Source organism: Scyliorhinus canicula, chromosome 10 (assembly GCF_902713615.1).
Source record: "Scyliorhinus canicula chromosome 10, sScyCan1.1, whole genome shotgun sequence".
NCBI classification, from domain to species: domain Eukaryota; kingdom Metazoa; phylum Chordata; class Chondrichthyes; order Carcharhiniformes; family Scyliorhinidae; genus Scyliorhinus; species Scyliorhinus canicula.
In genome coordinates this window covers 137,624,092-137,646,309 of record NC_052155.1, presented here as the reverse complement: position 1 = coordinate 137,646,309, position 22,218 = coordinate 137,624,092, and the positions used below count along the sequence as shown (strand labels likewise).

Sequence of the window (22,218 nt, the reverse complement as noted above, 5' to 3'; positions counted from 1 at the left end):
ATTTTTAGGTCATCATTGGCTACAGGAATAGTGCCAGAGGACTGGAGGATAGCAAATGTGGTCCCTTTGTTCAAGAAGGGGAGTAGAGATAACCCCGGTAACTATAGGCCAGTGAGCCTAACGTCTGTGGTGGGTAAAGTCTTGGAGAGGATTATAAAAGATACGATTTATAATCATCTAGATAGGAATAATATGATTAGGGACAGTCAGCATGGTTTTGTGAAGGGTAGGTCATGCCTCACAAACCTTATTGAGTTCTTTGAGAAGGTGACTGAACAGGTAGACGAGGGTAGAGCAGTTGATGTGGTGTATATGGATTTCAGTAAAGCGTTTGATAAGGTTCCCCACGGTCGGCTATTGCAGAAAATACGAAGACTGGGGATTGAGGGTGATTTAGAGATGTGGATCAGAAATTGGCTAGTTGAAAGAAGACAGAGAGTGGTAGTTGATGGGAAATGTTCAGAATGGAGTTCAGTTACGAGTGGCGTACCACAAGGATCTGTTCTGGGGCCGTTGCTGTTTGTCATTTTTATAAATGACCTAGAGGAGGGCGCAGAAGGATGGGTGAGTAAATTTGCAGACGACACTAAAGTCGGTGGAGTTGTAGACAGTGCGGAAGGATGTTGCAGGTTACAGAGGGACATAGATAAGCTGCAGAGCTGGGCTGAGAGGTGGCAAATGGAGTTTAATGTAGAGAAGTGTGAGGTGATTCACTTTGGAAAGAATAACAGAAATGTGGAATATTTGGCTAATGGTAAAATTCTTGGCAGTGTGGATGAGCAGAGGGATCTCGGTGTCCATGTACATAGATCCCTGAAAGTTGCCACCCAGGTTGATAGGGTTGTGAAGAAGGCCTATGGTGTGTTGGCCTTTATTGGTAGAGGGATTGAGTTCCGGAGCCATGAGGTCATGTTGCAGTTGTACAAAACTCTAGTACGGCCGCATTTGGAGTATTGCGTACAGTTCTGGTCGCCTCATTATAGGAAGGACGTGGAAGCTTTGGAACGGGTGCAGAGGAGATTTACCAGGATGTTGCCTGGTATGGAGGGAAAATCTTATGAGGAAAGGCTGATGGACTTGAGGTTGTTTTCGTTAGAGAGAAGAAGGTTAAGAGGTGACTTAATAGAGGCATACAAAATGATCAGAGGGTTAGATAGGGTGGACAGCGAGAGCCTTCTCCCGCGGATGGAGGTGGCTAGCACGAGGGGACATAGCCTTAAATTGAGGGGTAATAGATATAGGACAGAGGTCAGAGGTGGGTTTTTTACGCAAAGAGTGGTGAGGCCGTGGAATGCCCTACCTGCAACAGTAGTGAACTCGCCAACATTGAGGGCATTTAAAAATTTATTGGATAAGCATATGGATGATAAGGGCATAGTGTAGGTTAGATGGCCTTTAGATTTTTTTTCCATGTCGGTGCAACATCGAGGGCCGAAGGGCCTGTACTGCGCTGTATCGTTCTATGTTCTATGTTCTATGTTTCTGGCCACATTTACCTTAACCAAGTGGGCAGCAGGGCAGAACTTAGCACTGCCCTGAGTTTACCCATTTCAACACAAATGATCAAGTGAACCAGGGGCTCTCCTGTGATGTACGGCTCAACCAACTAACATCCAGGGTTCTGTGCCAAAATTGGGAGAGCTATCCCACATACCAGTCAAGTAACAGCCTCAAATAGTCATACTCTCAGAAACATGCCTTTCAACTAATGTCCGAAATTCCCCCATCACCTTCCCTGGGCCTGTCGTGTCGCACCGGCACAGCGTAACAGACAGTAACTCAATGGCACAGTGTAAAAAATCAGAAAGGAATGGCCAAGGGAACATTGATCTGAACTCCATGGACTCTCATGGCATCAGGTCAAACATGGGCAAGGAATCATCCAACTGTTTACTACCGACTGCTCTCCCTTAGCTGATCAATCAAGACTTCCATGTTAAACACGGCTTTGAAAAAGAACTGACAAAAGGACAAAAAATGAACTCTGGGGAGAGGACTTCTATATCCATCATGAAAAATATCGCAGCAGTACCATGATTGACTGAGCTTGCTAAGTTCTGTAGGACATGGCTGCCACACTGGGTTTGTGGTAAGTAATGAGTCAATATGGGAAAATTCCCCTGACCTCACCCTCACCAATCTCTGTTGCAGATGTATCCATTCATGACAGTATTGGCAGTAGAGACAAAAGGGGCTGTATTCTCCGACCCCCCCCCCCCATCTGCCGGGTCGGAGAATACCGGGCACAAGTCCTGCCCAACCACTGGCTGCCGTATTCTCCGGCGCCGGTTTTTGGGTGAGGGCGGGGTTTACACCACGCCGGTCATGGGCCGTTGGCAGCAGCCCCCCCAGCAATTCTCCAGGCCCCGGTGGGCTGAGCGGCCGTCAGTTCCTGGCCAATCTCTCCGGTGTGAAATGGACATGGTACCACACGGCGGGACCTGGCTTGTAGGCCATCTAGTGGAACCACGCCGGCGGCGCTGCGCATGCGCCAACTCGCGGCGGCCCTTCGGCGGCGGTTGGCGCATTGCCAAGTCCTCCACCACCAATCTAGCCCCCGGAAGTGCGGAGGATTCCCCAACTTCCGGTGGCCCAACACCGGAATGTTTCGCGCCGTTCTTGGCGCCGGGCCATCCCGCCAATTGCGGGAGAATTACGCCTAAAGCCTTTGTGGAAGACAAAGTCCTGTCTTCATACTGAGGAGACCACTGTCATATTTGTGAATCAACTCCAGTGCTCAAGGCAATAGATCTGAATAGACCCAGCAGCTCAAACTGGGCATCCAGAAGTGCTGTTGGTCCTAAGCAGCAGAACTGGAATTCCACCATAACCTGTTACCACATATCCCTCAGTACACCATTACCATCAAGCCAGGAGGCTAATCCTGGTTCAATGAACAGTGCTGAAAAGAATTACAAAATAGTTCCAGGTGTACCCAATTACCAATCCATCATTTTATTTGCAACCAACAGCAAAGTATGAAATGTGTTGGTGACAGGACAATTTGAGTGCCAATACTCACCAATGACTGCTCATTAGTGCCAGGTTTGAGCACCTTTGGGACCACTCACATCCAGATCTCATTAAAATCTTGGTCCAAACATAAATAAGAAAATTGAATTCCAAAGGTGAGGTGTGAGTGACTGCCCTGGGCATCAAGAAACATTTGACCCAGTGTGTCATCATGGAAGTCAGCGGGAAGCTCTCCACTGGCTGGAGTCATATCACCCGAACCACAACCCTAGGACATCCCTGAAGGCGTTCCAAAGGGTGGTGTCCCACATTTAGCCATCTTCAGCTGTTTCATCAATCACTTCGTCTTCACCCAAGGTCAGGAATGGAGGTATTTGCTGATGATTGCAATCTTAATTTCCATCCACAGATCCTCAATCTATTAACCAATCTATGCCCACATGAAAGATCTAGACAACATCCAGGTTTGGGTTGATAAGTGGCAAATAACATTTGCGTCAACACAAGTGCCAGGCAATGTTAATCTCCAACAAGAGTCTAACCAACTCTCAACAACTTTTCAATAGGATTACCATCATCGAATTCCTTACTATCAATATCCTGGAAATTATCATTGACAAAACCTTCAATTGGACTAGCCACATAAATATTGCAGTTATAAGAGGTCAGAAGCTGGATAAGTGAAACACTTACTGAGCACAGAAAGACAAAGTTGTCTGCTTGATTGGCACCTATCCACCACTGACACAACGTGGCTACACTGTGCAACAGGTAAAAGTCACACTGCAGTAACTTGCCACAGTTCTTTGACAACATAACCCAAAACCCCAACTGCTACCATCTCGAAGGACAAGGGAAATAGGCGCACCTATTTCCAAGTTTCCTTCCAAGTCACACACCATCCCAACTTGGGAATATATTATTGTTCCTTCATAGTAAAAAACCTGGAATTCTCTCACACCACCGTGGGAGTACCCTCGCTGCACAGACTGCAGTGGCTCAAGGTTGTGATTTACCATCACCGTCTCAACAGTAATTAGGGATGGGCAATAAAAGCTTGCCTCACCAATGATGATTATTTCCATGGATAAATCAAAATCCAGAAACTCCTCCCCCTCTTATTGTCTATTTAGGAGGTGGTAACAGGGCACATGGAAAATCATAATTTGATCAGGTTGAGTCAAGTTGATCTTATGAAAGAGAAATCAGATTTGACAAACACTGATCTTATTACAATGCTTCAGGGCTTTGGTCAGACCATACCTGGAGTACACTTTTGGTCTCCATACGCAAGGAAAGGTATACTTGCAGGGCGGCACAGTGGTTAGCACAGCTGCCACATGGGGCTGAGGATCCGGGTTCGATCCCGGCCCCAAGTCACTGTCCGCGTAGAGTGTGCACATTTCCCCGTGTCTGCATAGGTCTCACCCCCACAAACCAAAAAGAGATAGGATTGGCCACGTTAAATTGCCCCTTAATTGGGGAAAAGAAAATAATTGGGTACTCTAAATTTTAAAAAAAGGAAAAGATATATTTGCTATACAAGTATCAGGCTGTAAAAATCCTGAAATTCCCTCCCTAACAGCACTGTGTGTGGGTTTTCTATACTACCTGGACTGCAGTGGTTTAAGGCAGCAGCTCATCACCACCTTCACAAGGGCAATTAGGAGTGGACGACAAATACAGGCCTAACCAATGATGCCCACATTGCCTGAATGAATAAGGCTGCAATGAGGGTTCACATAATTGATTTCCAGAATGACAGAGTTGTCTTATGAGGAGAGATTGATTAGAATGGGCTAACACTCTCTGGAGTTTAGAAGAATGACAGGTGACCTCATTGAAACAGAAGGGCCAGAATTCTCCGGCCATTGGGATTCTCTTTTCCTGGTGGCAACGCGCTCCTGCCCGCGGTTTCCCAGAATTATGGGATGGCTTCAATCGGAAATCACAGTTATAAGTGCCAGGAAGAGAGAATTCCGGCGCCAGCGGCTGTTTAGCACAGGGCTAAATCGCTGGCTTTGAAAGCAGACCAAGCGGGCCAGCAGCACGGTTCGATTCCCGTAACAGCCTCCCCGAACAGGCGCCAGAATGTGGCGACTAGGGGCTTTCACAGTAACTTCATTTGAAGCCTACTCGTGACAATAAGCGATTTTCATTTCATTTTTTTCATGGTGTGCCACCGAGAACCATGCGGCTGGGGGACCGGAGAAGCTTACCCAAAATTCTGAGAGGGATTGACAGACTAGATAGAGTCTAAAACTAGGAGAATAGTCTAGGATAAGGGGACAGCTATTTTGGACGGAGGGGATAAGTTTCTTCACTCAGATGGCTGTCAATCTTTGGAATGTTCAAAACTTAGATCGATGAGGCTTTTGGATCAAGGGATTTTGGGATTGGGTGGGAAAGTATAGAGAGATGGAGATCAGCCATTATTTTATTAAATGGCGCAGCAGGCTTGAGGGGCCTTATGGCCGACTCGTGCTTCTATTTCTTATGTTTCTTGCTGAACGAAGAGACATGTCGAAGCTTTTCATCTTGTAATCATTAGGACATTTCACAAGAATACCAATTTACAAGGGGAAAACAATAATCAGGATCAATCTGCCTTAAGTTTCAAATAATGCTTGGCAGTTCATTGTCAGTCACCATCAGCTGGTGCATTTTCGATGGCAATGCCTTTGCCAATCAGAGTCCACTTCCCAACAAATCAGCACTCTCTTCTCATATTTCTCCTGGTATTCTTGTGAAATGTGCTAGAGGAAAATCTTTGGTGTGTCTCTTATTTCAGCAATACTCAAGTTCTGTACTACCAAACAACATTATTTCTTATGTCCTATGATGAGGTCACAATGAGAATGACTCAAAAAAAGGTTAAACCAGTTAAAGTGGAGATTAGGGAATTATCCATAAAAGCAGAATTAGCTTTGCAATGTATTTCAAGTTGTGTTTTGTTTACGCAATAACTTTAACCTGAAGTTAAATAAGGAATAAAAAGAAAAACTATTTCAAATCTCATCGCCAGATTTAAACCAAGGTACGATGGATGCCATCCTAAAGTTACTGAACACTTGCAGTAAGGCAGTGGCATAGCAAAATGTAAACCAATAACAGGCATTGCATGGTGCCTAATATTAAAATTACAGAAAAAGTCCATCCTCCAATCGCTGTCCTAAACTTTGCTGCTGTAAGAAGTGGCCTCAGAGCAAACGTCGCTATACATTAGTTCAGTTGCAAATTTCTACCTCCCCTTTCTGATCCAAATTTAGTCACTACTACACTTGGATGAATCTAACCATGGCTTTTACACAAAACTTCTGTTGCTAACATGTACCTTGTGAAATTACTAAATTATGAATGTGAGGGAACAAAGGATTCTTATTAATGCATTATCATCAATTTGAAACGAGCAACTTTCAAGTTAAGACATTTGAATTGAACCAAATGAAAAGCAGCTAGTAATATAGTACCAATTTGCATTTATTCTTGTAGTGCTACTACTAATCATCTCCTTGCACGTTAAAATCACATGTACTGAGAATAGAATGGATTTTACTTAACATTTTGAGCCCCCATCTGTATTTAAAGATGACTGTCAAATGTTGTGTCTGTAGAGAGACAGGCAGCAACGCAGCAGCGTTTTGATATCTGAACAAATATGATACCTTAGTGTTTGAAGAAAAAAAACAATTCTTTCAGCGCTGCTCATCTACATAATCAGATTTGATATCTGCAAATTAAAACTTTCCATTTTGTGCAAATGTGTAGGAAACAGTTTTGCAGAGCTTATGATGGGTTTAAAATGCTTTCAGAACTCAAAGCTTTAATGTTTAAAACAAAGTCTGACGATTTATATACCGCACACTCAACTTTTAATTTATCTCAATAAACAGGAGGTTTTGATCCCAGCCATTAGTTCATTCAGATCATCTTCCTGCATTAACATGGGCTGCCAGCATTGAAAGCCAATTGTACTCCCCTAAAAACTACAATCCTAGATAAGATTACAACTATCTGTATATAGTAAAATATAACTGATCTCAAGGCTGAAATTTAGTTTGTAGATTCAGCTAATCATCAGCTCCTTGAAGCCTGTTTCTACAGTTCATTGTGCCATATAAACCCTATGTATTAGACTTATTGCCTTGTACCCTGTAATTAGTCCCAGAACTCAATTCTTTTTGTGGATGTGTGAATGTCGTTCATAGCTACTCGCACTTTTCCAAAAGCAAAAATACCTTCTACATATCACTTTGTAAAACTGACCTTAAATTATCTAAAATATTTTTATGGTACCCTGGAACGAATCAAATGTAAAATATAGGATTATCAAAATAAAGATTTGCAGTTTAGCGGCTATAAACACAACTACATTTCCGAAAATCCTTTAAAAGATTAACATTTCTATATAAAAGGAATGAACTGGAACAATATAGTTCAATGAATCAGAACTTCTATCTATCAGGAATGGGTTGAAACAGTGCTTTACACGTTAGGATTGCTCTACAGTCAGACTGAAAACTATTCTTGAATTAGGAAATAATTCAACATTCATTTTAAGTTTAAGATGCTGTGGAGCACGCCCATTTTCAAAGGGCGTGCTTCACATTTCGCAGCAGAAGTGGACATTGTAGGTTTTACAATCTAATTAGAATACTAAGAAACAAAAGGCTTAGCTACAAATGTAATATCAATTCTCAAAACGAAAAGCAAACACAAACCTGCTTTAGACAAAAACAAAAAGGTAAACACACTAATCCTGTGGCCCCAGCAATCAGCTACACTGGATGGGGGTACAGGTCAGAGATAGTGCCACCACATATAGCACAATTCCCTATTTAAGAGTGGTACCCAATCCCTGCAGGATTAGTGTTTCTACCTGACACTGTGTCGATATGGATAATTTGGCGCTTGCTACACAAATAGATTAAATATTTTCTAAAAATTAATATACTGTATCACAAAGTGACCTTTAGCGCTGGACATCAGGGCACGCTTTCTTGCTCACTGACTTAAAACTGCAAATCAGCCATCAAACCTGACTAGCAAGTGCTGACTCTGATCATCGCCATGAATGGCATACATTCAGTCGAAATACAAACAGATTGAACAGTTGGGCTCAGTTTCTCATCGCTAGCATTGCATTAATGTCCCAAATCAGGTTCCTCAGTTGATCCATTATTTGCTTCAGCTGCTGATTTTTCTGTTTAAGGTTCTGTGAAGAAAGAAACGGAAAACATTTAGGAAAATATCACCCCTCAACAACTAGGATCATGCCATTCACTTTACCTTTGTCAGTGTTTAATTTCCAACACGCAGATTGAGTCATCTATCTCATTTGCTGTATAGCACACACTGAAACATAATGAATGGGGAGTAATTTGAAACACAATAGTCCTCTTGGGAAATTTTCCATTTACAAAATTGCAAATCTATGTATGTTTGGCGTTTGTACTGGATCGAAGGCTGCTTTTTCCCTGAAGAGTACAACAGACCTCCTATCAGTACTGTTGCGCGTATGTGTATGTCTGTATGGTAGGTGGAGTGGGGGTCAGAGGAGGGGAGGAGGAAATGCCCGACAAAAATGTTAAAACGCCAAAGGTTTGATAACATTATTAGAGGACTCCTATGTCAGCAAAATCTTCATGCCAAGCGTTGGATGGCTTAAACGTTTTCAAATGCCCATAAAAGAGGCCACTGATACTGTTCTCCAAAAAGCATAAAGGCAAATCAATTTTATCCCTCTCTTTATTTCTGTGGAGATACTCCAATGAGCAGACATGGTATATATTCGATTCCAATATCTGCAGAGCAAGACGGAAATAATATGCTCGAGCTACAGTGGGAAGGTTCGCTGAATGTAAGGTAAATAATTTGGTTGCACTCTTTTGTATTGTGCAAAAATACCAAGACGTGCTGAAAGGAATTTGATGGAATCAAGGTCAAGCTTGGGAACAATTAAATTTTTTAATAAATCCAAAAGTTGGATCTTTTACACTTGGAAGGACTGAATCCTTTCCAACTGGGTCACTGTGCCTGCACGTTCTCCCTGTGTCTCCGTGGGTTTCCTCCGGGTGCTCCGGTCTCCTCCCACAAGTCCCGAAAGACGTGCTTATTAGGTGAATTGGACATTCTGAATTCTCCCTCAGTGTACCCAAACAGGTGCCGGAGTGTGGAAACTAGGGGATTTTCACAGTAACTTATTGCAGTGTTAATGTGACACTGCAATAAGTGTCACATTAACACTGCAATGCTACTTGTGACACTAATAAAGATTATTATTACTAAGTTTAGAACCTACTTTACAGAAACGCCTCAGGCTTCCATACATCTCCACCTACTCCAGTTTTGAATTTCCTTCGCACTGTGTGAGGGACAAATGTTCTGTCTGACCATTACATGGTAAAGAACAAGCTGTATGCAAGGACTCATTAAACCAGAAGTTCCTGCCCCTGCACCCAGAAAGAGGCAGGTGGTTGATTTATACAGTGAGGGGGAGCGTACCAGCTTTCAGAATAAATACTGGTCCCACCAGTAAGACTGAGGTTAAGCAAGTGGCCTGATCAATTGCCCCCCCCCCCCCCCCCCCCCACCATATTAGGCAGGAAAGGTTTGATTAGGTTTGATGCAGGAGATTTGGGAATTATCCATAAAAGCAGAATTAGCGTTGCAATTTATTTAAAGTTGTGTTTTGTTTACGCAACAACTTTAACCTGAAGTTAAGTAAGGAATGAAAAGAAAAACTACTTCAAATCTCATCACCAGATTTAAATCAAGGCATGATAGATCCCATCCTAAAGTAACTGAACACTTGCAGTAAGGCAGTGGCATAGCAAGATATAAACCAATAAGAGACATTGCATGGTGCCTAATATTAAAATTACAGAAAAATTCCACCTTCCAATCTCTGTCCTCAAATTTGCTGCTGTAAAAAGTGGCCTAAGGGCAAATGTCACGATACAGTAGATCAGTTGCAAATTTCTGCCTCCCCTTCCTGATCCAAATTTAGTCGATACTACACTTGGATCTAATCATGGCTTTTACAACTTCTGTTGCAAACATGTACCTTGTGAAATTACTAAATTATGAATGTGAGGGAGCAAAGGTTTCTTATTAATGCATTGTCAACAATTTGAAATCAGCAACTTTCAAGGCAAGACATTTGAATTGAGCCAAATGAAAAGCAGCTAGTAATATAGTACCAATTTGTATTTATTCTTGTGGTGCTACTACTAATCATCTCCTTGCACGTTAAAATCACATGTACTGAGAATAGAATAGATCTTACTTAACATTTTGAGCCCCCATCTGACTTCAAAGATGACTGTCAAATGTTATGTCTGTAAAGAGACAGGCAGCAATGCAGCAGCGTTTTGATATCTGAACAAAAGTGATGCCTTAGTTTGAAGAAAAAAAAACAATTCTTTCAGCACTGTTCATCTACAACAACTACAAAGTACCCTGTGGTGGTATGACTAGGAGGTTTACGGTATCTCAGAGTAGTGCTGCCATTGGTGCAGAGGACCCGCTGCCCATTGGCTCAGGCAGGTCATGTGTTTCTCTGCCAATTGGCTGAGGCTAGTCATGTGACTGCTCGCCGATTGGCCAAGAGGCCGGTAACCCCTCCTACGAGGCGGGGTACAAGAACCCGTAGCAGCCGGCAGTCGGCCTTTCTCTGTAAGTCGACTGTCGGGCACACAACTAGTTCATTAAAGCCTGATATTTGGAACTTCTTCACGACTCGAGTCCAATTGATGGTACATCATACCCTCCCACTGATCTTGCATAATCCAACAAGGTTGATGCTGGATGGCACCAGCGGCCATGGAGTGAGTGGTCGCACATAAGGTGAGTCCTGCCTGAGGACTGTTTTTTGGTCCTTCTTGCCCATTTTTCAGGAGTGATGCAGGTGGAAAAGTGCTGAAAAAGAAGAACAAATATTTTTCCTCCGGTGAGTGATGTCGAAGAGCTACCAGACGAGGAGTGTGTCGAGCAAGGAGCATTCTTCAGACCTGGAAGATACGGGTGGCGCAGGAGGGGAAAAGATGGCGGGGGACCTGTGGTGTTGTTGCTCGCTCAATGGTCGACAAACAAGTTGATCGGCCAAATTTAAAAAGCAACGGCTGGCAGTCACTTAGGACTTGGAGAGAGTGCCAGAAATTCTGTCTCCCCTGGAAGGGGTGGAACAGCTGCTGAAGTCGCAGAATGTGTCGATTCAGAAGGTGGAGGAGATGATTGATGACCACAAAGATCGTATTGCCTCTTTGGAGGCAGAGATGATGATGTTAGATGGGAAAAATAAGTTGAAGGTGTAACCACCAAAGTTGGCCATTTCCCTAAATACAAAATGGAGGAACGCAAAGCATACAGGATAAAATGGACAATGTTTGCAGCCCCAGCAGGCTGCACCTAGCAGGTGTAGATTCTGTCTGCTAAGAAAGCAGACAGCACCGAAACGAACGTTCCACATACTAATGAGGCAATCACCGGGATAATTAGCATGTTAATGGAACGATTCCAGATACAATGGACACAAATGGGGAAGCAACTGCAACATTGTAAAGGATACCAGACACTGAGGCACCAACAGGGTTCGAAAACAAAGAGCCTGAGAGCCCGCCCAGTAGCTAAGGAACAGCCTCAGTATTGGGGGGATTCAAACATATCGATTGGGAAGAGACCCAATCGATTCCAAGCAGGTAAGGGAGTCCGCCCAAAGGGGCACGGATCCCTGGGACCTATAAAAGACAGGTCCCACACATGGTTCAGTCTTCTTGTCCAGCCCTCCTCTCTCCTTGACCAGCACTCCTCCGTGGACCAGCACCTCGACCAGCTTTTGCCAAGAAGACCCTGAAGGAGAGAGGAGAGAGTTCGGACAGCAGCCGCCAACAAGTAAGTGCCTCACAACGATCGCTACCAGAGATAGACACTCCTGACCCCTTTTAACTTATACCAACCTGAAGTCTGCAGGCCAGAGCAGAGCTAGAGGCCTTGTTCCCTGACCCGGCAGTTCCTTCGAGATAAGTATTAGTTTATTTAGCGGTAGGAATAGCTTAATCCTTTTAGCGTGTGCATGGGTAGTTATTATAATTGTATTATAATAAACTCAGTTGTTTGAACTTACTAATTGGTGTGGCTTTATTGCTTTGAACTTCACCTTGAACTTGTGGCGGTATCTTAACGATACCTGGCGACTCCAGAGCTAAGTAAAGAAACAGAGCCAAATTGAGTGTTAAGCACACTCACCCAGAATGACCAACAAAGACCAAGATCAATGACCTGAAGAATCACTCCAGGCAGCAGAACCTGAGGATTAGGGCTGCCTGAAAGCACTGAGGGTGCAAGAACTACGGAATATATGTGGCAAAGACGTTTGAGCAGTTGGGGGGGTGGGGTGGATTTTGACCGCCCATCTGAAGTGGGCCGGGCCCGTTGGTCGTTGAGGAAGAAGCTGAGAGCTGAGTAGCTGCCATGGGCGATCACTGTATGGCTCCATCGATACCTGGGCAAGGAAAAGATCCTAAGGTGGGTAAAGGAAACCCATGAATGTTGCTGGGAGGTCATACTTTCCAAATCTACCAGGACTTGGAGCGGAGCTGGCAAAAAGGGCCAGGTTCAACAAGGACGAGGCTATTCTTTTCAGGGGCAAAGTGTGATTTGGCATGATGCAGCTGGCTCACTTGTGGCTCACGCAAGGGGGAAGAGAACATTATTTCAATACACCGGAGGAGGCGAATAACTTTATAAAGGAACATGGATTGGGGAACATTTGAGGATTCTGGGTGGGTTCACCCTGTGGATGGGGTACAGGGTTTGGGGGCATTAAAGCATTTGTTGTGTACGGTGGGAAGCATGTGGGGAGGGGCGGGGAGGAGCTGTGGGGATGAAGTACCTTGGGGTACACGATTAAAAGTGGCTTGGGCATGGGGGTAGTGTGTGGGTCTTTTTGTAAATAAAGGTTGTGGTTAGTCTCAGGTGGAGGTCACCCTGTTAGCAGAGATGCCATTTCATATTACAGTGTGTACACCATGTTTTATTATATCATGTTAATTTTCCCTGTCCAATTCGATACCCTCTTGTAAGTGGTAATAATTGAAGTGGATTTGGACAGTGAATTCCAGAAGATGAATCATAAGAAAAATCATCAGGGCCAAGCTTGATCCTGCTCTCAACCAGAGTCTGGTGACCGAGAATTACTGGTCAAGTCTCTTTATTTATCCTAGGTTTTCTGAGGCCAAATAGATTAATCTAATGCCATTCTGATTATGGTTAGTTACCTCAGTACAGATTAGAGATTGTATAGGAGATCTTCCAGGTTGCATGGCTCACCTACCTATTCTGAGGGGCCTTAGGTAGAATTGCTAAGGTACTGAGAAGAAAAGGGAGAACACAATATGTAGATAATATTGCGCTTACTCATTTTGAGTGAGGAGGATTTGGGCGAATGTGCACATGTCGTGGTATCACCAAGGCAGAGGTTCCAACTCCACTTCTAGCTAGTGATCACAGAAGCGTGAACACGGAATTGCCTGTTGATGGGCTCACATAACAAGTGACTACTTGAGCAAGGTGAATGGTTTTGGCACATCTGGAACTCTACATGGACATGAGTTACTGCTTTAAAGAGAGGGGGAAACAAAAATCTGAAATCTGATGAAACATTAAATTGGTGTCCTGAATGGATTATTAAAGTCCATGAACGACCCCAACTTCAATTCTAGGGGGCGCCACATTGGCGCACTGGTTAGTACTACCGCCTCATGGCGCTGAGGACCCAGGTTCGATTCCAGCCCCGGGTCACTGTCCGTGTGGAGTTTGCGCGTTCTCCCGGTGTTTGCGTAGGTCTCACTCCCATAACCGAAAGATGTTCAGGGTAGTAAGTTTGCCATGCTAAATTGCCCCTTAATTGGAAAATAAATAATTGACTACTCAAAAATTTAAAAAATACAACTTAAATTCTTCCTCTTTCTCTGGAACAATGCCATAATAAACCATACTCAATTTCATAATAAATCATAAAGCTGACAATTTAATTAAAACCCTTATATATGTGTATATATTTATTCATTTAATTAACTGAGGCTATCTCCCAGCTAAAGGATTTCCCCATTATGAACATTTTAGTGTTGTTGAACATGTGCAATTATACAGGCTTTCACTGCCACGTAACTGATTATGAGCAATGGTAGTTCTACTTCCATAACTTTGGTTGAAATATAAAGCTAGGAAGACGTAGGTCAGGGTCACAACATAGTGGTAATTTGTCACTGGGTCAAAAACCTAGAGCTCCCTTCCTAACAGCACTATGGGTGTACCTACAGCAGATAGATTAGAACAGTTCACCACCACCACCCCTCAAAGGCAATAAAGGCTGGGCATCAAATGCTGGCCTTGCCAGTGAAGTTCATATCCTATGAACGAATAATTTTTAAAAAGCATACTGATGCAAGTGCAGGTACAGAGAGAAAATGAAGGTATTCGATGCCTCAGTTATGAAGATCATGGGGCAGAATTCTCCGCAAGGCCCGACACCGTCGTGAAACCAGAGAGGTTCACGACGGCGTTAGAGGCCGCTCCTTGCCCCCTATTCCCCCCCCCCCCCCCCCCCCGGGGGCTAGCAGGGCTGTGCCGTAAATCTCGGCCGCGGGGCCTTGTCGCTGGCGGAGCCTAATGACGTCAGCCGTGAAAGCGCAGGTTGGCCGGCTCCAACCCGCGCATGCGCGGCTGACGTCACGATGGCTGACGGCTCAAAGCCGCGCATGCGCGGTTTCCGTCTTTCCCTCCGCTGCCCCACAAGACGTGGTGGCTTGAACTTGCGGGGAGGCGGAGGGGAAAGAGTGCGTCCCTTTTAGACGTCAGCCCGACGATCGGTGGACACCGATCGCGGGCCAGTCCCCTCCCGAGCACGGTCGTGGTGCTCACTCCCCTCTCCGCCCCCCACAAGCCACAAAACAGCTTTTGGCGCCATGTTCACACCGGCAGCGACCAGGTGTGGTTGCCGCCGTCGTGAACCAGTCGGAAACGGCAGGCCGCTCGGCCCATCCGGGTGGGAGAATTTTTGCGACACGCCATTTTGAGGGGGTGCCAGAGCGGCCCTCCCGCGATTCTCCCACATGGTTTGGGAGCGGAGAATCGCGCCCATGATGTTTGGTACGTTTGTGATTAACAATAATCAGATCTGTGGTTAAGACACCTACAAGATTTGCATACAATAAAACACATGTGTCATGTTTCTCGGTTTCAAAATGTTTAAGTGAGAAATTACACCACAATTAATAAGTAATTTTTTTTTGAAAAAAACAGGAAAACCACACATGGGGCACTTCCTTTTTTTTAAAAACGCATTTTATTCAAACTTGTATCAAAGTAGGTTACAGCAAATAAACACCCTGGGAAACATTTTTCCCAATAGTCAACTATACAGTTTGTACAGATTATTCTCCTTTTTCACATCACCCACCCCCACCCCACTGTGATAAACAGCTCCTCAAACATGGTCACAAACATCCCCCACCTTTTCTCAAACTTCCCTGCTGAGTCCCTTAACTCATACTTTATCTTCTCTAACCGCAGGAAGTCATACAGGTTACCCAACCATGCTGCTACCCCCGGTGTCGATGCCGACTGCCACTCCAGCAAAATTGGTTGCCGTGCAATCAGAGAGGCGAAGGCCAAAACATCAGCCTTCCTCCTCTCCATGAGCTCCGGCTTCTCTGAAACCCCAAATATCGCCACCAAAGGGTCCGGATCCACTCCTTCCTCCACTGTCCTGGCTAAGACTGCAAACACTCCTGCCCAGAATCTTCCCAATTTTTCACGACCCCAAAACATGTGCGCGTGATTTGCTGGACCCGCCCACTCTTTTCACACTCATCTGCTACATCCTGAAAGAATCCACTCATTCTCGACCGAGTCATATGCACCCTGTCCACCACCTTAAACTGTATCAGGCTCATCCTTGCACAAGAGGAGGTCCCATTTACACTTGGCAGTGCCTCACTCCATACTCTCAATTGATCTCCATTCGCAACTCCACTTCCCATTTCTCCTTGATCTTCGCCTCCCTGCTCCCCCAGCCACTTATATATATCCCCAATTCTTCCATCCCCTTCCACATCCGGAAGCAGCAGTCGCTCCAGCAGAGTGTATCCCAGCAATCTCGGAACCCCTTCCAGACCTTTCGTGCAAAGTCCCTAACCTGTAGATACCTGAACTCACTATCCCTCGGCAGCTCTACCCTCTCCCTTAGCTCCTCCAGACTAGCGAACCCTTCCTCCAAATACAAATCCCTCGCCTTGACCAGCCTCACTTCCCTCCAACTCCTGAGTACACTATCCATCCCCCACCGGCTCAAACCCATGATTCTCGCACAGTGGCATTAGCACTGAAATCCCTTCCACCTTAAAATGCCTCCTCAGCTGATTCCATATCTTCACCGTGGACTGCACCACTGGGCTCCCTGAATACCTACTCGGAGCCATTGGCAATGCTGCCGTCACCATAGCCCTCAAATTAGACCCCTTACAAGATTCCTCCTCCATCCTAACCCACTCTACCCCTTCTCCTTCCCACCACCGCCGCACCTTGTCCACATTCGCCGCCCAATAATAATGAAGCAAGTTTGGCAATGCCAAACCCCCCTTCCCTGCTGCCTCTGTAGCAGGGTTCTCCCCACCCATGGCACCTTCCCCGCCCATACAAAGTCAGAGATGATTGTGTCCACTTTCCGAAAAAAGGCCTTTGGTATAAAGATTGGGACAGCCTGAAAGATAAACAAGACCCTCGGCAGAATATTCATTTTCACCACTTGGACCCTTCCAGCCAACATCAAGTGAAGTGTTTCCCACCTCTTAAGATCCCCCCTGGCCTCCTCCACCAGCTTCGTTAAGTTCCACTTATGGAGCCCCGTCCATTGTCTCGCTACCTCCACTTATGGAGCCCTGTCCATTCCCTCGCTACCTCCACTTATGGAGCCCCGTCCATTCCCTCGCTACCTCACACTCAGGGCACTTCCAGGGCCCCATTGTTTCAGGTGGTGCCAAATTCTCAGGTTCAATGATTCATTTTAGTGGAGTTAGTTGTTCTCAACTAGGTCATTAATCAGCCATCAGAAATGTCCTCAGTGCCTCCAGACTAGCCAGAGAGAAAACTAAACAAAATGAAAAAGACAGCAGGTTTCCCATCCCAACTGTTTTTCAGAGATTGAATTTGGTCAAGGCAAAAAATGTGGAACTGTGTTAAATCATCAAATTCAGGTGACAAGTTCTCATTATTTAGTTTGGCGGAATGTTTGATTTAAATATCAATTGGCATTTATATTGAATCAATCCTGTTTGGAATAAAACACGGCAATTAAACTCGTGAGTCCAGCCCTTCTGTTGGGCCTCTCAGCCCCGATCCGATCCTCTAGCATACTTTGGTCATTTATTTAATTGTCCCCAATTACTCGTTGGCTCTCCACTTATTGCACAAAATGTTTTCAACCATTTTCATTTTCCCTTTCCATTCATTTACGTTTTCTTAATTTCCAAATTAAAGTGTCCTGACTTCCACCATTACTTTACTTAGCTAGCTGTCAGAGTGGTGCATTGTCCTCTGATTGTATCTCCCTGAAGGAGAGTATAATGCTTTGAGCTTGACACCTCCTGCAGATAGCATAGCCAAGATCAGGAATTTGAAGCTGATTAAAGTAAGCATTTTGACACAGAAAATGAAGGTAATAAATAGAACAGCCAGTCTCACATTAATCAGGAGTGAGTTAATAATATAACCACAAGCATGTGCTTCTGAGAACCTGTGCCACCCAATTAAGCTGAAGCAGAATTCCTTTAAAGTCATCGATCCTTTCACAAATGTTAAAAAACACATCCTGCAAAAAGGTATGCGCCTTACAATAGCTCATATTGATCAAAATGTCACGGCATCTGTTATTTTCTGATATTTCACCCAAAATAGAAGCCAAAATTATTTCTTCAGGTAAGTTTGAATCCAACCATCTTAAAATGATAACATTGTCAGCCATTGTGCTGTTATCATGATGCTCCTCTTTAGGGCTAAAACTATTCACTCCTGGAAAGTTCCAGTCTTATGCATTGATAATGGAAGGTACTCATGGCAGCTACAAAACTTAAAGGCTGCAATGAACACTCACTCTGTATGAATAATTTTTATCAAGATCTGGAATTCTAAGGAACCATAAATCTCTGAACATCAAAAATCGCAGTACAGGAATGTTGTTTAAACTTCCACCTTTTGTGGTTTTAACTGCATTACAATTAGAAGACAGATGAGGCTAATATCCCAGATGATCAGTATCTGGGATCTAGCAGATTCCAAGAAATCCGAGTAACAAAATGTATGGAAAACCATATAAAGAGTTTTCGTTGTTTCTATTTAAATTAATGTTTTAATCTGAGTTTTGAAATTTAGTGCCCCTTTTCACGCAAAGATCTGTTTCTTTATCTCCCAAAATCTGTATGAAGTAAAATATAGTCCTGTTGGCCTTGGACTGGATAGGGAAGTTTCAGAGTGGGTTGTCTGGTGTACATTTAAGAGAAATTTTCAGACACCCAAGAATTAATTGGTCTACATTTTGTTTAATGCTCCACCCTCCACTTCTATATATAATGACGTACAAGGAGCAACTATTACTGTTTAATGAAATGAAATGAAAATCGCTTATTGTCACAAGTAGGCTTCAATTAAGTTACTGTGAAAAGCCCCTAGTCGCCACATTCCGCGCCTGTCCTGGGAGGCTGGTATGGGAATCGAACCGTGCTGCTGGCCTGCTTTAAAAGCCAGCGATTTAGCCCAGTGAGCTAAAATTAAATTTCATTATTAGAGAGCAGTAAAGATGTTTCAACTGATCATGGTAGCCCTTTGGTTCGGGTTTATTAGAGGGAGGCAGGAAACAGAAAAGGAAGAAAATAACGGATTACGGTCTGGATTACATTTGAAAACCCAAAACGGGAGGAAAAAACTCAAGATAGTTGTTATAACCTGCCTGCTTACCATTGGCTGGGGACTAATGACAATCCCACAATCCTGTGGGAGTATGAGCTTCCCCAATGAGGGGGGCGGAGAAATCATTAGCAGGCTCCCTGCATAAATAGAGCTGGCCAGTTTGGAACCGGGGAGAGAGGAGTGAGCAGCAAGGGAAGTTGCTGCTGCTGTTGTATATATATGTTATTGTAAATAAATGTTATTTCTTTGTATCCTGAAAACTCGTGCCGGATTCTTTGTGGCCCTCACAAAACTGGCGACGAGGGTTAAAGTGAATAGCTGTCTACACTGCTGAAGCCACCTGCCTAGATTTTTGTTGGATACAGGTTGGAAGTTGTTTTCTATTACACCATGCCTCTGTATGGACGTTTGGATGTTTTTGATGCTGCGCTGGAAAGCTGGAACCAGTACGCACAAAGGATGCGTTACTATTTCCGGGCAAACGACATCACCGAAAACGAGCGCCAGGTGGTCATATTGCTCACCGCCTGCGGCCCGCATAAGTTTGGGGTGATTAGGAGCCTTACTTACCCAGTTGCGCCGGACACCAAAACGTTTGATGAACTTGTGAACTTAGTGGGGCAACATTTTAACCCAACCGCATCCACGATAGTCCAACTTTACCGGTTTAATACCGCGGAGTGGACCCCAGGAGAAACCCTTGCCGACTTTCTATTCAGTCTACGCAGGATTGCGAAGTACTGTGACTATGGTGAGACCTTGTCAGAAATGTTACGCGACCGTTTGGTTTGCGGTATTAACAATGCGGCTACCCAGAGAAAGTTGTTAGCCGAACCAACATTGACTTTTCAACAGGCCATTCAAATAGTATTGCCCCAAGAGAGCGCAGAACGAGGAGTGAAGGAGCTACAGGGAATGGAAATGCACGCCTTGGGGCGCAACCCCTTCCGTCCAAAAGCGTCCCCCTGCACCCCTGCGGTACCTTGGGCGAGGCGACGTCCGGATCGACGCCAGTGGCCGTCGGACGTTCCTCCCCAAAGGGAGCCTTCTCCAGAACCAATGGATGAGGAGCCATGTCCGTGTCAGACCTGTAGGCGCCGACCCCGTCGCGGATGCCGGTCCTGGGGGCGCCAGAGGCACCGTCGTTCTGACCGAAACTGGGGTCAGCCCAGGGGCCGTACCTTTCATTTGGATGAACCTGCGGCGACTACTCCCGAAGACGTGGAGACGGAGGATGACTGCCTGCAGCTGTATTGTGTGGCAGCCCCCATTAAAGTGCCAGTACAGGTCAATGGTCACCCGCTTGAGATGGAGTTGGACACTGGCGCAGCGGTCTCTGTGATCGCCCAGAGGACATTCGACCGCATCAAGCAGGGTATACAGACCCTTACGTTAACCGACACACGGGCCAGGTTGGCCACCTATACGAGAGAACCATTGGACATTGCAGGAACTACGATGACCCCTGTTGTTTATGGACGCCAGGAGGGGTGTTTCCCATTTATCGTGGTGCGCGGCCATGGGCCCAGCCTGTTGGGTCGGGACTGGTTGCGCCATTTGCGGCTGCAGTGGCAGCACATCCTCCAAACAGTTTCTGGAGGGTTGACTGAGGTGCTAGGACGATACCCAGATGTATTCCAGCCCGGTTTGGGGAAAATAAAAGTGGCTGTAGCCCATATCCAAGTCGAACCTTGAGCCACGCCGCGCTATTTCCGGGCGCGCCCGGTGCCTTACGCCTTGCTCGAGAAGGTAGAAGGGGAGCTCAGTCGTTTGGAGACTTTGGGTATCATCAGGCCTGTCCGTTTCGCTGACTGGGCAGCACTAATTGTACCTGTAATGAAGCCAGATGCCACAGTTCACTTGTGCGGCGACTATAAACCTACAGTGAATACGGCTTCCCGACTCGACCGATACCCAATGCCTCGCATAGAGGATCTCTAAGCGAAGCTTACAGGCGGACTCTCATTCACAAAATTAGATATGAGTCACGCCTAGCTACAGTTGGAGCTGGACCCTGCCTCCCGGCCATATGTAACGATTAAAACACACCGGGGCCTGTATGAACATACACGTTTGCCCTTTGGTGTATCCTCTGCCTGCGCTATTTTTCAATGCGTTATGGAGGGCATTTTGACAGGTTTATCGCGTGTTGCTGTCTACTTAGATGATGTTTTGATCACAGGGACGTCGGAGCAGGAACATTTAGAAAATTTGGAGGCTGTCCTTAGACGCTTTTCGGAGGCTGGAGTCCGTTTACATTGCGCAAAGTGCATTTTTCAGGCGAAGGAAGTAGTCTACCTGGGTTATCGGGTGGATCGCGAAGGTTTGCACCCCGTCGCAGAGAAGGTGTGCGCGATTCTACAGGCCCCAGCCCCGACTGACACTTTGCATCTTCGTTCGTTTCTTGGCCTCGTAAACTATTACGGAAAGTTCCTCCCCAATCTGGCATCTACGCTGGCCCTGTTGTACCTTCTGCTAAAGAAGAATCACACCTGGGTTTGGGGTCAGCCGCAAGAAACCGCTTTCCGGCGGGTAAAACAACAATTGTCGTCGTCTGGGTTACTAACCCACTATGATCCTGGAAAGCCTTTGCTCGCCACATGTCATGCATCCCCGTATGGTATTGGGGCTGCCCTGTCCCACAAGATGGAGAATGGGGCCGAGCGGCCGATAGCTTTCGCCTCCCGCACATTGACTGCAGCAGAAAAAGTAAGCGCAGATCGAGAAGGAGGGCCTGGCAGTGGTCTTTGCGGTGAAACGTTTCCACCAGTATGTATATGGCCGCCACTTTACTATCGTGACTGTTCATAAGCCTCTGCTGGGATTTTTCAGAGAGGATAAGCCAATACCGCCCATTGCTTCCGCCCGGATCCAGCGCTGGGCTTTGTTACTCGCTGCCTACGAGTATTCTCTGGAGCACAAACCAGGAACCCAGAAAGGGAATGCCGACGCACTGAGCTGATTACCTTTATCGACCGGCCCCATGTCGACCCCCACGACCTGAGGTGGTTGCAACCCTAAATTTTATGGACATCTTGCCTGTCACGACATCACAGATCTGTGAGTGGACCCAGACAGAGCCAGTCCTGTCAAAAGTTTGGCACATAGTCCTGTATGGTGGGCAGCATAGACAGCTCCCAGGCGAGTTGCGGGCATTTTCCTCCAAGCTGTCCGAATTCAGCATGGAAGACGGTATCCTCTTGTGGGGGACGCGTGTGATTGTCCCGGAAAAAGGACAGGAGCTGATAGTGAGAGACTTGCACAATGGGCATCCAGGTGTGA

At 45.5% G+C, this 22,218-nt stretch overlaps 1 protein-coding gene across 1 annotated transcript in view; it reads right to left on the bottom strand.

Moving 5' to 3' along the window:
- Positions 1-5,136: 5,136 nt before the first annotated feature.
- Positions 5,137-22,218, bottom strand: part of LOC119972675 (mediator of RNA polymerase II transcription subunit 30-like) — a 68,260-nt gene continuing 51,178 nt past the window's right edge. Inside the window, exon 5 of the mRNA XM_038809778.1 lies at positions 5,137-8,188. Within this exon, the coding sequence (XP_038665706.1) occupies positions 8,093-8,188 (96 nt within the window). The 3' untranslated portion in view covers positions 5,137-8,092. The remainder of the gene's footprint in view (positions 8,189-22,218) is intronic.